Source organism: Gorilla gorilla, chromosome 4 (genome assembly GCF_029281585.2).
Source record: "Gorilla gorilla gorilla isolate KB3781 chromosome 4, NHGRI_mGorGor1-v2.1_pri, whole genome shotgun sequence".
Taxonomy (NCBI): Eukaryota; Metazoa; Chordata; class Mammalia; order Primates; family Hominidae; genus Gorilla; species Gorilla gorilla.
In genome coordinates, this window is record NC_073228.2 from 107,352,222 (window position 1) to 107,367,034 (window position 14,813).

Genomic DNA, 14,813 nt, shown 5'->3' on the forward strand with positions numbered 1-14,813 from the left:
GTATATATGTAAGTCTGTTTGTATTTGACCCCAAACTATACTTTAAGATTCAAATCAAAGTTTTAAGTCTCCCAAACACAGACACTTTTAAAAAGGCTTTTGCATTTCTTGTACATTATCAATTTGAAACAGGTTAACGACTGAAATCCAGCTTTTCTCATTTTTCAGGACACTTGTCAAAACATGTTAAACACACACACAAAAAACAAAATAGATTTTAAAAATTTAATGTATTATTACATTCATTTCCAGTAGAATACATTCACGGCACTATCACATCTATTATTCTTTTGAATTGGCCATTCCTTCTATTTACATAGCTTTTCACCTCTCAGAGGCTGGCAATTTAAGAGTTCTTATTAAAATAATAATTTACTTAGATGCTGATTTTTTCCCAAGTAAGGATTAAATATCCAAAACAAAATGTATAACTACACTTGTTGATACTTTATATTCTACTTTCCTATTTTAACATTATGAAAACCTGGAATTTTACAATGTAATCTTAGAATCTGCAAGTATTAAAAGTACATTTAGAGTAAAACTGAATTTCAAGATGCTCTATTTAATAATAATCAAGGTACACTATTTTCCATATACTTATGTAGCTCGAATTTTATTATGTATCTAAATGTCCTGTGTCAGTTTTAATTTGGTTTAAATTCTTGATACCAATAAGCCTTCATCAATTCCTAAGAAAATCACTGCTCATTAGTAAAATAAAGTTTTATCTGACAGTTATCTTTTATTTAAGTTAAATAAATGTTAAGTATCTAAAATTTTAATTAACAATATTTGGTAAATTAAATTTATTTTTATCATTCCTTCTTTTAATTTTGTCTATATATATTTTTAGTAATAGCTTCTAGTTCCTTTTACAGGGAGAATCGTCCTCTGCATTATACAGTACAGACTGTTGTAATTAGTTATGTAACTTTCACTAATTAGGTAAATTCACCTTTCACAATTTCTTTTTCCTTATCTATAAAATAAGGAAAGCTAATTTCATATATTATCCTTAAGGTCTCCTCTAGCTCTAGCATACATTAGTAAAGATGCAAATTATACAAATTTTGATATTCATAAACTATAATAGCTATTAAATCAATTCAAAATAGCCTTTCAAAATGTGACTTTCTATGTTGCAAAATTGTGAACTGCTATGTTTTGCTTTCTCTAGAATCTTACTGATTCAGCTCTAAAATATACTTATTTTGTCAAGGCTTCTTAGAATGTGTTGAAATAAGGTCAAAGCCAAGATATATTTGAGCATAATAAATAGTATTGGTAATGATTATACAATTTTTTGCTAACACAGATACACCACTCATCACAAAATGAAATAAAGCCAATGTTTTAAATTAAATATGTAAATCTGCCTGGGACTTATTTAATATCCGACCTTTGAGGAGAATTCCTTTCAAGTTTAATTTCAGTGCAAAAGCAGAGAATCTTGGTTTGTCTTAATAACAGCTTTAGGTATAAGTAACATATAAGTAGATATGTTAATTAATTTTAGGTCTAAAAAAGAGGTCCCAGATATAATAGTATGCTTTTCTCCTTCCATGAGGGTGTGGTATTGAGATCGCTATTAAATTATTAAATTAGAAAATTCTTAACACTGGTCAAATTAGACGAGTGGCGACACTATAACACCTCCACTGCTAGAACAATGGAACTCCCAGGAAAGAGCAAGTGGGACTACAATGGGGAGATGAACAAAAACCATATATTGACAACTTAAAGGTAACAAAAGGACTAAAAAATCAATGCCAGCTAACTCAAGCTAATACAAGCTAAAAATTCATTAAAATTACTTTGTTTCATTTCTCAAATCAGGAACTTTCTTCGTCATCAGTTTAATGCTTACAAGAGGCACTGAAATTTATGCACATTTCTAGAACATCTTTCCAACATGATATCTCTTATTAGAAAAATGGTTTTGTGAGATAAAACTGTGAAGGAAGAAAAGAAACCAAGAGAGAAAAAGTTCAGAGAAGATGGACCCAAATTTAACATAATCTGAGGCAATATTGTAAAAATGTGTAAAAATATGAATTTGTGATTAAGACAGAAGAACATTTTGAAAATATTTCGAAAACCCAACATTGTATTTTGTGTTGTGACACTCTCAAGAGTACTGAATAATCTCTAATATCACTTGAGGAATGAGTGTTATTAGAAATTATTAAATAATACTCAAAGCTTAGTTCTTAGATTTAGAGATTAGGATTTATTCTAATCCAGTGTTTGATTAATTGATGTGCAATAGCTCGGCTTGGTGGCACAAAGAATGCCTGCTGCTTCCCTTTGGTCAGAACATCCAGGACCTAAAACACACCATAATAGAATGCATTAGGATTTCAAAGCTGTCATATTTAAATACTATTCCCATGCTTACATAATTCAATTAAAATGTGATGAGTTTTACAGTGAATAACAACAGTAGAAAGTGACAACATCCATATTTACATGCAAAGTTTTTTTTTTTTTTGGAAACAAGGTCTTGCACTCTGCCACCCAGACTGGAGTTGCAGTGGTGCGATCATGGCTCACTGCAGCTTTGACTTCCTGGGCTCAGGCGATCCTCCTGCCTCAGCCTCCCAAGTAGCTGGTACCATAGGTGCACCTGGCTAACTTTTTAAAAATTATCTGTAGAGACAGGGTCTCCCTATGTTGCCCAGGCTAGTCTCAAACTCCTGGGCTCAATCAAGCTTCCTGCCTTGGCCTTCCAAAGTTCTGGGATTATAAGTATAAGCCACCACGCCCAGCCTCAACATGCAAAATTTAGGACAGCATTTTTAACTGCTTCACTGAGTAAGTGATTCAGTTTTTAAAATGTTCCAGAAAGACACATTCCCTTATGAAAATGACATCACGAAAAAGCAAAATGTATGCTCCACACTTAATTTCTAAGCAAAGCCAACTTTTGAAACAGATTCTTTTTTATAAAATTCATAAGCAATAATCTAATTTCCATCTTTTAGGATTAAGCATAGAATAAAATTAATTTTATGCAGGCAAAGTCAGAAAGAATTTCAGGTCAGATGAGTAATTTATCTTTTAATATATTATTTAGGAATGACATTTTAAAAAGTTATTTTAAGTGTATGTTTATTATACAGTTATGTCATTCTTGTCCTTAAGTACATTTTAAAATGAATAAAAACTTTCTGAAAATTTTAAGCACTTACTGATGTTTTTTCAGAGCTACTTGTTTTAATGTTATAAACTAAAATATAAAATGTCTAAGAATATTCCTGTTTCTCATCTATGAATTCATGTTTATCTAAACCCACTGATAGGTATTATTATTGATGTGAAGGAATGGAATCTGAAATTTGAAATGGTACAGAATCATCTCTACTAGAAAAATCTCATAGAATAAATTAATATAGATCACATTAGTGAAACATACTCCTGTATGGAATTACTAATTACCATGTAATCCATGCATAATGAGAGGGCCAAAGGCATCATTCAACTTGCTGAAAATATGCATCCTTGCTCTGTGACCAACCCAATACAGTCAGGGAACAATCAATAGAAGAAGGAAATTAAATTGAACTTTACCTGTTCTCTAGTGAACCAGCGGGCATCCTCTATTTCATTCTTGTCAACTTTAATTTCTGTAGACACTGCCAGAGCTAAGCAACCAATCATTAAGGAGGAAGGCATTGGCCATGGTTGACAAGCGACATACTGAACATGGCCAACTTTGACTCCACTTTCCTCTTCTACTTCTCTCCTAACAGCATCTTCTATTGTCTCTCCTAATGAAATGGAGCAAAAGAACAAGTTGCTGATGAACACGCCCTGGACACTTTGTGTCCTGAATGGTTCAAACATCTGGAAATCACTTTGGACAGAAACCCAATGCAAATAATCAGAAAGCAGAAGCCTAAAACTAGACTGTAATTGAAGAAAACATAATTTTTTTAAAGTACATGACCACATATAGGATATCAAAATGCCAACAATAAACTTTTCATTTTTTTAAGGTACAAATTTGTCAGTTACATTTTAAAAATAATGATACCATCTAAAAATATCCAATACCTGATATTGGTTAAACACTATGCAAACACTTGATACCTTATCTCATGTATATATTGTCCACGAAATAGTTATAAATTACATGATTTTTACAAATAGCTCTTTCACACTAAAATTCTGAAACTTTTTTTTATTATGTTGTCAAACAATTATTGCAGGTAACTCTTTTCAGGTCATTAAAAGATTACAAACTACATAAGATGAAATTTAATACTTTTTCTAAGCAATTATTTTCCTCTAGATGACTGCTGACTCTGCTATGATAAGTGATGCCTATAAATGTACCTTATATTTCTAATTTGTTGGAATTAGGAATTAGAATGGGGAAATTGTTTCTAAGTAAAATCATTTCTAAGTAAAATCTGGAAGTTTAGAAACATTTTGCTAAATATTGCTGTATTTAGCAAAATATATTTTAAATATAGCTTTCTATTTCAAATAGATTGATAAATTTCCTACACGAAAATTAACTTATAATAATCAAAAGAACACACATAGTAAAAATATAATTATAGACTAGCGTAAGGTATTTGCAAAACCATAACTAACAAAAGATTAGCATATGCTACATATTTAAGAATTCTTAAAATGAATAAAAAAGGATAAACAATGAAAACAAAACTAGGTAAAAGATAAACATCTAAAATTCAGAGAAAAGAAAACTGAATGCCTAATACACATTTGAAAAAAGATGTTCCATAGGCAAGAAAATGAAAATGAAAACGAGATACGATTTCATTCACTCCTCAGAATGACAAATTTAAAAGTCTGAAAATCCTAACTTGGTGAAGATGTGGAATAATGGAACATTTCATGTTCTGCTGGAGGAAGTGTAAATTGGCAGAAACACTTCAGAGACAACTTGGCAATATACAGAAAAGGTTAAGATGCGCATATCACATGAGCTGGTGGTGCTACTCTATGTATATAACCTAGATAACTCTTGCAAATGTGCACAAGGAGAAGTATAAAAATATTAATTGCAGTGCTGTTTGTAAATAAGAACTTTAAAATAAACTAAATGTCCAATCAGCAGAATGGATAAATAGTGGAATATCCATGAATGGATTACTACCCAGCAGTTAAGACAATGACCTAGAACTACTAAAGACAGCATAGTGATTTGGAGCAAGAACTCAGAAACCAACATGCCCAGGCTTAAATCCCTTCCTTATCACTTATTAGCTGTTTGATCTTGAGCAAATTATTTAGTCCCTATGCCTTAGTGCCCCTACCTGCAAAATCACTGTAATAGTGTATTTTATAAGGTTGTATGAGGATCATACAAAAAATATATATAAAGCGTAGCCTGATACTGTTTTATATACATGATATGATCCTCCTCCAAAACACAGCCTGATACTATATGTTTACTGTTATTATCTAGCAATGCAAATATTGGAAATTGAAATTGAGATAAAACATATTAATTAGATGTATTCATTCACTCCACAAACATTTACTGACTTTCTACTACATGTGCTACAGGCATGTGCTATGAGGGTTTCAGATACAGCAGTGGATAAAACAAAGTCCCTGTGCTTATGAAACTTATATTCTTGAAACAGCAGATAATAAATTAGTAAGTACATACATACATACATACATACATACTGTATTAGGTGATGATGAGTGCCATAGGGAAAAATCAGGAAGGATGATAGGGAGTGTGAATGCAGGGTATGGGGGGCTAACTAATGAATCCGGGGCAATCAAGCAAGGCCTCTTTGAAAAGGTAACAGTTGAGTCTAGTACAGAAGAAAATGAGGTGGAACCTAGATACCTGGGTCAAGAGCAACATATCAAAGAGCAAATACTGAATTTTTAACAAAGCAGACCAAATTACTAGGAAAAGTAATTTATATAGTTCTCATATAAAACATGAGAATTACATGTTTATATTATTAAAATTGTATCATTTTTAAAATACCTTAAAATAACCGAGTTTTATAACATGATAATTTATCAGAGATCATTTCTCAAATGTTACCTAAACTTTGTATTTTGAAATTATAAATTAAATATAAATTATTAAGAAATGGCTTACCAGGCTCAATAAATCCAGCAAGGCAAGTAAACATGCCTGGGGGAAATCTTTTCTGCCTGCCTAAAAGGCATTTGGTCCCATCTGGATGAATAACTTGCATGATTACTACTGGATCTGTTGAAAAAAAAAATCAGATACATGAATGGCAGGAAAAACGAATTTAGATTCATTGTACAAACACTGTCTGATAGGATAATATAAAGGTATATCTCCTATAGGGATAGAACTCTTGTCTGGTTGTAAGAGATTGCTTCTTTCTGCCCTAATGTAGCTGATAATAGAATATCTCAGGGAAACCGTATAGAATAGTGTCAGTAAGCTAAAGGAAGACCATTTTTGTCCTTCTTCCCCCAATCTTAACAGCAACATTTATTCTGTACTTATGGATGTTAGGTGTATTATTACATTTTAATGAGAAAAAAATTTGAGTAGGTAATACATGGAAATAAGGAAAATTCAAATTTTACCATGGTAAATAGTTAATTTCCCTCTTCCATCCTAACCCTTAACAAAATGTTTTTAAAAGCTAATGTGATTCTATGATTACAGTCATTAAATAAAATTTAAATAACAGTTCATCTCTCTAGAAGTTACTAATTCAGCAAATTCTTCTCACTATATCGTGACTAAGAACTAGGAATTAAATGTAAAAGGCTCTTGAGCAACAAAAACAGATGTCACTAAGCCATGTATTTTTCTCCCCAGAGGCCTCCTCAGGTGTTGCTGAGCCTATCTATTCTTCTTTCACACAGTTTTAAAGGTCTGGGTTACCAGATTTCCAAACCTACAGCAGACTCAAGGCAGCAATTAGAAGAGAGAATACAGGCAGACATTAACAGTAATGAAAAGCTAGGGCCAGGCTGTACTGCTTTAGTAATGCCTCAAACAGGCAATAAATTGTACTTAGTGGGGCTTTTTCTCCACTAAGTAGAGCCAAATTGGTTGGCTTTTGAAATCATGTATCATAACATATCAAATTATAGTGAGTAACCCAAAGTTAAGAAATGGCTATTGATGTACCATTTTTTTACTTAAAAATCATGAAAGTATGTAACACTTTAACACATTCTTAATGGTTAGACATGTTTTCCATAAAAAGGAAAACTCTTTAGCTCCTCACAAATTTTCTCTTTCCAAAATATCTTATTCCCCAAGATCCAGGTGGCTGAGATATAAAATAAAGGGCTTACCAACTCTTGGGTATGAGGTATTATGGACGCCATTGAGACTAGGACAGTCTTCTTTTAAACATAGTCTCTTATAGCCACCTTCTTCAATTTTAGTTGCATTTCCACAGGTTGGGCAAAACTTGTATCGACTGTGCCAGGCAAGAACAGATCTTGCTTGAGCTACAACCCCTTCAAAAAAAAGAAAAGCACAACAATTTTAATTCTGTAAGCAATTAAAATCAATATATAAGTAAAATGTTCTCAAGCTACAATAAGAATAGCTGTGTGATCAGGGGTTTTAGTATTTCTATTTTTATAATGCGTCTTTTTCTTTTAAAGTAAAAGATTTAATTTTCTGGATTACAAAAATTAGATTTTTTTGTTTGAATAAAATATAACTTTCATATAAGATAGACATACTAACACCTATCTTACATCCTATATTAGATCAGGCTTTTACTGTAGGTGATTTTAAAATTTGGGGTATTCATGATTCTAGTGTAGAGTAAGTTTACAAACAGTGATTTTACAATAGCGATTTTAATAAAAATATACCACAAAGTCAGTTCTTAAGTGAGATTTGTACTCTAAAGGAAATATTACTAGGAAACTGTAGGAGGCTATCACCACTCTCTTGGTGACTGTGCCATTGATGGTCCAAGCCATGTGGAACACAACCTGTTTTCAACTGGAGACTGCATGTACACAGTATAAAACACACTGCATTTACTACATTCACGGTTAACTTTGTTTACCAAAAAATGCCTAATAGGATAAATCTTAAAATATATACACTTTAGCTATAGGTTTTACTCTGGTAGTTCAAAAAAAGTTAATATGGCCTGGCCAGAAATATTACAGTTGAGGCAATAAGACTAGAAATGCTATATGTTAAATGCTTGACAAAGTTACCCTCCCTAAATACATTATTTGGTCTACAGATTTTTGAAATGAACAAAATAATAACAAAAATTCTAACATCGTTTAAACTGGGAAAAATAAATAAAACAGTTGTAATGAATAGACAACATTACGTTTTTGCCTGATACGTAACCTTGTAATATGTAACTTACACTAGGGTATTTACATTATTTCAGAATCATCACAATAAGAAAAGCTAACATTTATTGAGTACTTACAATGTGCCAAGCATCATGCAAGGAATTTTATATAGATTATTTAATGTTTAGAGCAACCCTAAAGAAGATAGGTACCATTATTATCATTTTCTTTAGGAGTAAACTGAGTCACAGAAAAGTTAAGTAACTGTGTAAACTTATAGAGCAAGTGAGTTAAAAGGCCTCAGTTTTCCTACAAGGGAAAAAAGCAAGCAACTAGCTCATTTATCAGATCTTTTTGATCTTAAAATGATATATATATATGTCTAAAGAAAATAAATTTTCTTAAAAAAGTTTGATGATTTCTCCACAGGTGTGGAGAATAAAACATACCACACCAGACTTTGAGGAGGAGATATTTAAGTGGTCTCTGGAAGGACCTCTATCACCTAAGGGAAGGTGGTCACTGACAAGTGACCTATTCCTAACTTCCCAGTAACTCATCAGTCTACCATAATCTGGTTTCTGTTCCTTTCACTCCACTGACGTTTCTCTTGTCAAGTTCATCAATAGCTTCATATTACCAAAGACAAAGATCCTTTAAAAAACAAAACAAAACAAAACAAAAAAACCACTTTGCCTTCATCTTACTCAAGTTCATAACAGCATTCAATACATTTGACCACTCCCTCCTGGAAATACTCTGCTGTCTTGGTTTCCCTGAGGCCTCTTGCTCTCTTCCTACCTCATGGCCACACTGTTTCTAACTCCTTTGATGGCTCTACTGCTTGCAGCTTACCTTTAAATTTAGGGGGATTCAGGTCTTATTCTGAGTTTTTCTTGCTTCCTCTCAACTCTCCAAGTAATCTCAGTAGTTTTTTGGGATTTAAGTATCTGTGTGTTGATGACTGCCATATGGGTATTTCCAGTTCAGACATCTGATTGTAATGTCCATTTCTAAAACTTAGTATGCCCAAAAGTAAACCCTTGATTTTTTTAATCCAAGTCTGTCTGCTTTCCTTGCTCTACCCATCATCCTATATTATTGAGAAATGGTATCGCTATATACCAAATTATTAAAGTCTCTAGCCTAGCAGTCATTCTTAATCTTTTCCTTCATTATTATATATCCCATATCCAATTCAATAGCAAAGACCAGTGATTTTCTCTCCAAACTTTATCTTGCATATACCCTCTTTCCTCCATTTCTACTATCAGTACCTTAATTCATGCCATATTACCACCATCTCTCACTTATAAGGGTCTCAACCTACAGATCAAGCCCTATCCCTTCTACCTCGAGAATACCTCAGATTCTCCCTTTGTCTCCATCTCCACTGCCTCCATTCTAACTCAAGCCATTGCAATCTCTTACTTGGGCACCTGTAATACTCAATTCCCTCTTAACAAGACTCCCAACTTTCACACTTACTTACTTACATGTGTACAATTTATGCTCTATGATGCAGCCAGTGTGCAGTGTTTTTTTTTAAAAATATTTTAAACACAGGTTAGGTTATATTTAAATGGCTTTAGAATCAAACCCCAAATTCTTACCATGCCATAAAAAGCCCCATCAACAGAATACAAAACAAAACAGTCAAGGTCTTTGCCATCATGTTCTATGTGTAGCAGGAACTCAAGAATTATTCAATGAAGAATCAAATGAGATCATCATGCACCAGGGTTAATTCTCAGGAAATCAGTCTGGGCTGATTAGAACTACTAACTGCCCAGGAGAGTAGTCCCCTAGGGTGAGAACTTTAAGAGGTTTCTGATGAAGACAGTCTAATTTCACTGCTTACTGGAAAAAAGAGTGCCCCTGGAAAGTGCAAATACATACAACTCCAACTCAATTTTAAAAACCAGATTTCACCAATGAAAAGCAGCATTCATTTCTTACCAGCTTCTTTTTCTTTCAGTTGCAGAAGGGCTGGCATAGGAGGATGAAGAAAGTAACAATTTTCATGTCTTTGCTTGAATTCTTCAGCAGCAATAGGATCTATACCTAGAGCAAACCAGGCAACCAATCCATCTTCCTCCTCTCTCGGGACTTCACCAGCATAATTAAGTAGCTTGTCTTTTATTTCAAGTTCTACTCCAAGAAAAATCAAGGTGATCTTCTCAGGCTGGGCCAAATAATCCTTTATATCTGTGTAGTTCAGCTGACAAAGCCTAACTTCTGGCTGTTGGAAACTTTCTTTATTGCCACCTAAAGTAACCAAGGGATTTAAATCTGAGAAAAGAATAAAAACTGTGGCTGGATGGCTTTCTTTAGCTAGCAGCCAGTCAGAATTATTTCTCTTTTCACTTTTCCGGTCCAGTAGTGTTTTGCTAAAATAATTTTCACATTCTTCCACTTCATTCGTTAGGAACCAAGGCTTCTTCCCACCTTTAGCAGTAGCTAGTAAATTAGCTATATGCTTATAACCCCAAAATACAGCAATATCCAGTGCAGTCTGCCTTGATTTATTGACAATTGATCTGTCACACCTATAGATGTAAGAAAAAATTGGGGAGAAAAAGTAAAATAGGAAGTAAACACTTTGTCCTGTATTTATTTCAATAAAATATTTCCAGATACATATTAAAGTCCTTCTTTTTAATGATTACATAGATTTTTTTTCTTTTGTTACATAGTTTACTATTGGGAAGGTTAAAAGAACAATCATAAATGACAAAAAGTTAGAGACAGTGGATACTTACACTTTCTGGATAATAACTCACAAAATAAAACAGTATTAAGCTTTATGCACTATAAAGAGATACCAAAATTCTACAAGAAGTCCTTGGTAGTCATAGCGATATCTGCATTTTCTATTTGGGAGGAAAATTTATAATTAGACTCCTCATAAATTTGCTTTGCTATAAAGAAATAATTTCTCAATGAAAAAGGTTACAAAGTTTTAAGTTAGAAAAATTGTGCTACATTTTTACATAAATTAGCCAATGAGTTATTTAGTAGTTCAACAATATAAATATGGAAACAAGCAAAATTTTAAAGTAAATATGTAACAAAGAAATTAAACCACAAACCCTTTCAGGTGGTACAGCCTAAAATGTTTACCCTTTCTCAAGCAGAAATTGGACAATCTCTGGGTGCCCATTCCTTGCCGCATACATTAAAGCAGTCCAGCCATTTTCAGAAGTTTCATTGAGAAGAGATGGAGAATGACTGAGTATTCCTGTTAACTTGGCAGTATCTCCTTCAGCAGCCGAACGATGAAACTGAGTAACTATTTCTTGCTTTGGACTTCTTTTTACAGAAGACATTTCTTCCTTAAAAGAAGGAAAATCAGGGGAAAAAGCTTATTTGCAACTGCTTTTTTATCAATGAACAATATTGATAAATAGCAATAGAATAATAGCAATGGTTTCCAAGGCAACATACTATTCAACAGGCAATCCTTAAACAGCATACATTTCAATTTCAAAATGTTATCAGTTTCGAATTATAAAATGCAACGCAATTTATATGCCCATGGGAGTGACACAAAATAATGAGTAAAGAGCTCTGACAGTACAGACGAGGGGGCCATATCCTTGGGAGGGGGAACCAGGTAACATATTACATAAGGAGGAGGTATTTAGGGTAGACCAGAGGGGACTTCACGATGGGGTGGGGACATGAGGGGGAGAGCATTAAAACAGATGGAAGTAAAGGCAGAGACTTTCTAAGTTTCACAGGAAAACAGTTTATTGTTTGACCTTGCACAATTAATTCTGTAATCCATCTAGGATCTATTTTTGTTCATGGCATGAGGTAGGGGTCAAGATACTTTTTTACCCAATGCATAATCCATATTACTCCGCATTATTCTTGAAATTACCATCTTTGTCCTACTACACTGAGACAAATATTGTCACAAATCAGATGATCATATATTTTTGGTTCTATTATTGGACAGTTCTGTTGGTCACTTTGTTGTCCTTGAATCAGAGCAGCTTTTAAAACTCATTAACTTTATCTGCTTTGTCACCTTTTTGTTTCAGTGGGGTAAAAAACCCCGAAATAATTGTTCCATACCTCTTACATATTGCCTAATCATGGACTGCAGATGATAGAGCACAAACTGAGCTTTTTTTGTCTTTTTTTTTTTTTTTTGGCGGCGGGGGATGGTGAAAATGGTTCATGATTCAACTGTCTGTGAACTTCTCAAAGTATTTTTTTTAAGGTATAATTCTTCTTTCTATGAAATGCTATTAAGAAAAGATTTGGGATTCCAACAACATTTCTATCATTCTAAGCAATAAGATTTTTAAGCTAAAAAGACAGAAAGGTTATAGCACATAGTTTTTGATAGCTGCTGTCTCCTGGGTTCTGAAAGGGCGATCTGGCTGATGAATTGCATAGCAGGAATAGTATAACAAAATTTAGGGAAAACAAGGAGTAAAGATTAATTGTCTCATTTTGGAGCTGTTCATCTTTCCTATTTGTGTCTTTCTGCTACTTATAAATAGGTTAAAACTGCTCAGTCATGGAAACACTTGGATGAAACCTAACAGTGGAAATCTGTTTAGAAATTAAATTACCAGAAGTAATATCTACATGACAGAATAATTTTTGATTTATTCTAGAATTTACTTCGCTGTTCCTTTCATATTGAAATTTCTAAATACGTTAAAAATACTATGCATAACAAAAGCTACAACTTTTCAGGACTTTATTTTGAAGCACTGCTGTACAGCTCCTGTACTGATCTCCCTTCCAAATTGTCTTTCTCTTAAGTTTATTTTCCAAAAACCCATATTATAGTTTTTTCAGCTAGGTTTGGTTTGAATAATATTTCACTGTCTCATGTTCTGGGGTCACCGTCACTCCCTCACATTCTCACAGGCCGCGCCAGGTAACTGCAAAATTGTCCTTCAAAAATACAGCGTCATTCACTACCTCCAGGGCAATGCTTATGCATATGCTATTCTGTGGAGATGGGAAGTGGAAAGTGTACACTTTTCCTTCTAGCTTTCTCAGCAGAAAAGCCATCTAGAAATAGTACCATTATTCATTCCAGAGAAGCACATAAAGTCTAACACCCAATTCTACTGTTTGATTTACTTTTTCAATTCTCATTGACAGGTTATAGAAGGTAAAGATTTGAAGGCAGAATAAAGTGCTGCCCTTGTTTTCCAAGAAGCTCAAGGACTATTCCGAGAAATCATTTAAAAGAATATTAGATTTAAAGGGACATAAATTTTTAACAAACCAACATCCACTTTTACTGACATGTAACCCGGGGCCCATGACTTCCGCATGCTCACACAGACCGAATGGGACAGGACTGGACCTTAAATATCGCTCTGTCACTGAAATCACTGACCATCAATTAACGAATTTCATCCACTCCCTGGGCACTCAAGACCAATTAAGTGCCACCCGTGCACGGTCTCTGAAAATGGTAAAATGCCTTGAGATATTTTACTTTCTTGCCACTACTGTTGAGATTCCTTCTTTCGAGGTGAAATCACACCCTAAGTAGCGCTTCCTTTTCCCCATCTCAGCTTGGGCAGGAAACTCTACGACCTCAGTACCGCCTGCGCCTCCGCCCTGTCCCGGGGGCCCGTATAAATGCGTCCGTGGCTCCCGCGCCTGCGCCCACCAAACCACTACGAGGCTGCGCCACACAACTCAGCAGGGCCACGCAGGGCAGCGCGGGAACCAAAGAGCCCAGGGAAGTGGTCACCGCCCCCAGAGGAGGCAATGAGACGACTAACTCCCCATTGCTTCTACTAACCCAAAGGTGACCACAGTAGAGGCAACCAGGATGCAGTCCAAAGATTGGGATATCCCACTCGCTTTTCCTGGAGCCGGATGCAGCCTTCCCGACTTCCGGTGGAGATCCGGGGGCGGGAGGGGGGCCTTCCCGCGGTTTTATGGGAGATGTAGTTTGAAGCCCACAGGTTGTGCGCAAGGGAGAAGGGGTGGAGATTGGGGGTGGAAGTGTTTGGGAGCCGGCGCGGGAGAGATCGCGGTCTAAAGGATTGGCGCTGAATGAAGGGCTGAAAATCCTTCTCCTGAGACTGTGATGTGTAGATAGAACGTGGTGCAGGCGATCGGAAAACTGTAGGCCTGAGGAAACGATTTTAAATTTTCCAGCGTCTCCCACCCAACTCCTAGCCCTCTCTCCAATACAGTCCAATGCAATTGAGTGCTCAAAGCATTCTTTCCTGTTAAATAATCCTGGAATATTGACTAGACCAAGTCACTCTTAAACGAGATATTCGGCCTCTGTAACACCTTAATCATTCACCCCATGGGAAAACTGGTATCATATACTGACGCCTAACTTATTCAGTAGTCCTTTAAAAAGTATGTATCAAGCGCCCACAACACCTCCTTGGGTTGTGAGGTGTAAATAGGATAATGTATCCAAAGCTCTTAGGATGTTGTGAAGTGCAGAGCGGGCACCCACAACAAAATTATTGTCGTTATTTTTTATTTCAGTTCCTGTGCTTTTATGCTCCAAAACCTACAGAAGTTATGAG

The 14,813-nt window shown here is 34.7% G+C and overlaps 1 protein-coding gene across 2 annotated transcripts; it reads right to left on the bottom strand.

Annotated features, from left to right (window-relative positions):
- Window positions 1-211: 211 nt before the first annotated feature.
- NUDT12 (nudix hydrolase 12) lies at window positions 212-14,221 on the bottom strand. 2 transcript variants are annotated; one of them, XM_004042327.5, is made up of 7 exons: window positions 14,063-14,221; window positions 11,398-11,609; window positions 10,234-10,823; window positions 7,294-7,461; window positions 6,104-6,217; window positions 3,574-3,773; window positions 212-2,330 (listed from the first exon to the last, which is right to left on the bottom strand). In XM_004042327.5, the coding sequence occupies exons 2-7, from the start codon at window positions 11,601-11,603 to the stop codon at window positions 2,220-2,222; spliced, it is 1,389 nt and encodes a 462-aa protein (XP_004042375.3). In that variant the 5' UTR covers window positions 11,604-11,609; window positions 14,063-14,221; the 3' UTR covers window positions 212-2,219. The 2 variants fall into 2 exon arrangements, with proteins under 2 accessions (XP_004042375.3, XP_018881668.3); XM_019026123.4 differs by having other exon boundaries at window positions 11,398-11,605; window positions 14,063-14,170.
- Window positions 14,222-14,813: the final 592 nt, after the last annotated feature.

What these genes read in the sequence shown, in the direction of transcription:
- NUDT12 (XM_004042327.5), bottom strand. Translation starts at nt 11,603, where the DNA reads ATGTCTTCTGTAAAAAGAAGTCCAAAGCAAGAAATAGTTACTCAGTTT. An exon ending in TGCTGGATTTATTGAGCCTG is followed by an intron (nt 3,774 to 6,103) that starts GTAAGCCATTTC and finishes CCATTTCATTAG; the next exon opens with GAGAGACAATAGAAGATGCT. An exon ending in GCTGGTTCACTAGAGAACAG is followed by an intron (nt 2,331 to 3,573) that starts GTAAAGTTCAAT and finishes GGTGTGTTTTAG; the next exon opens with GTCCTGGATGTTCTGACCAA.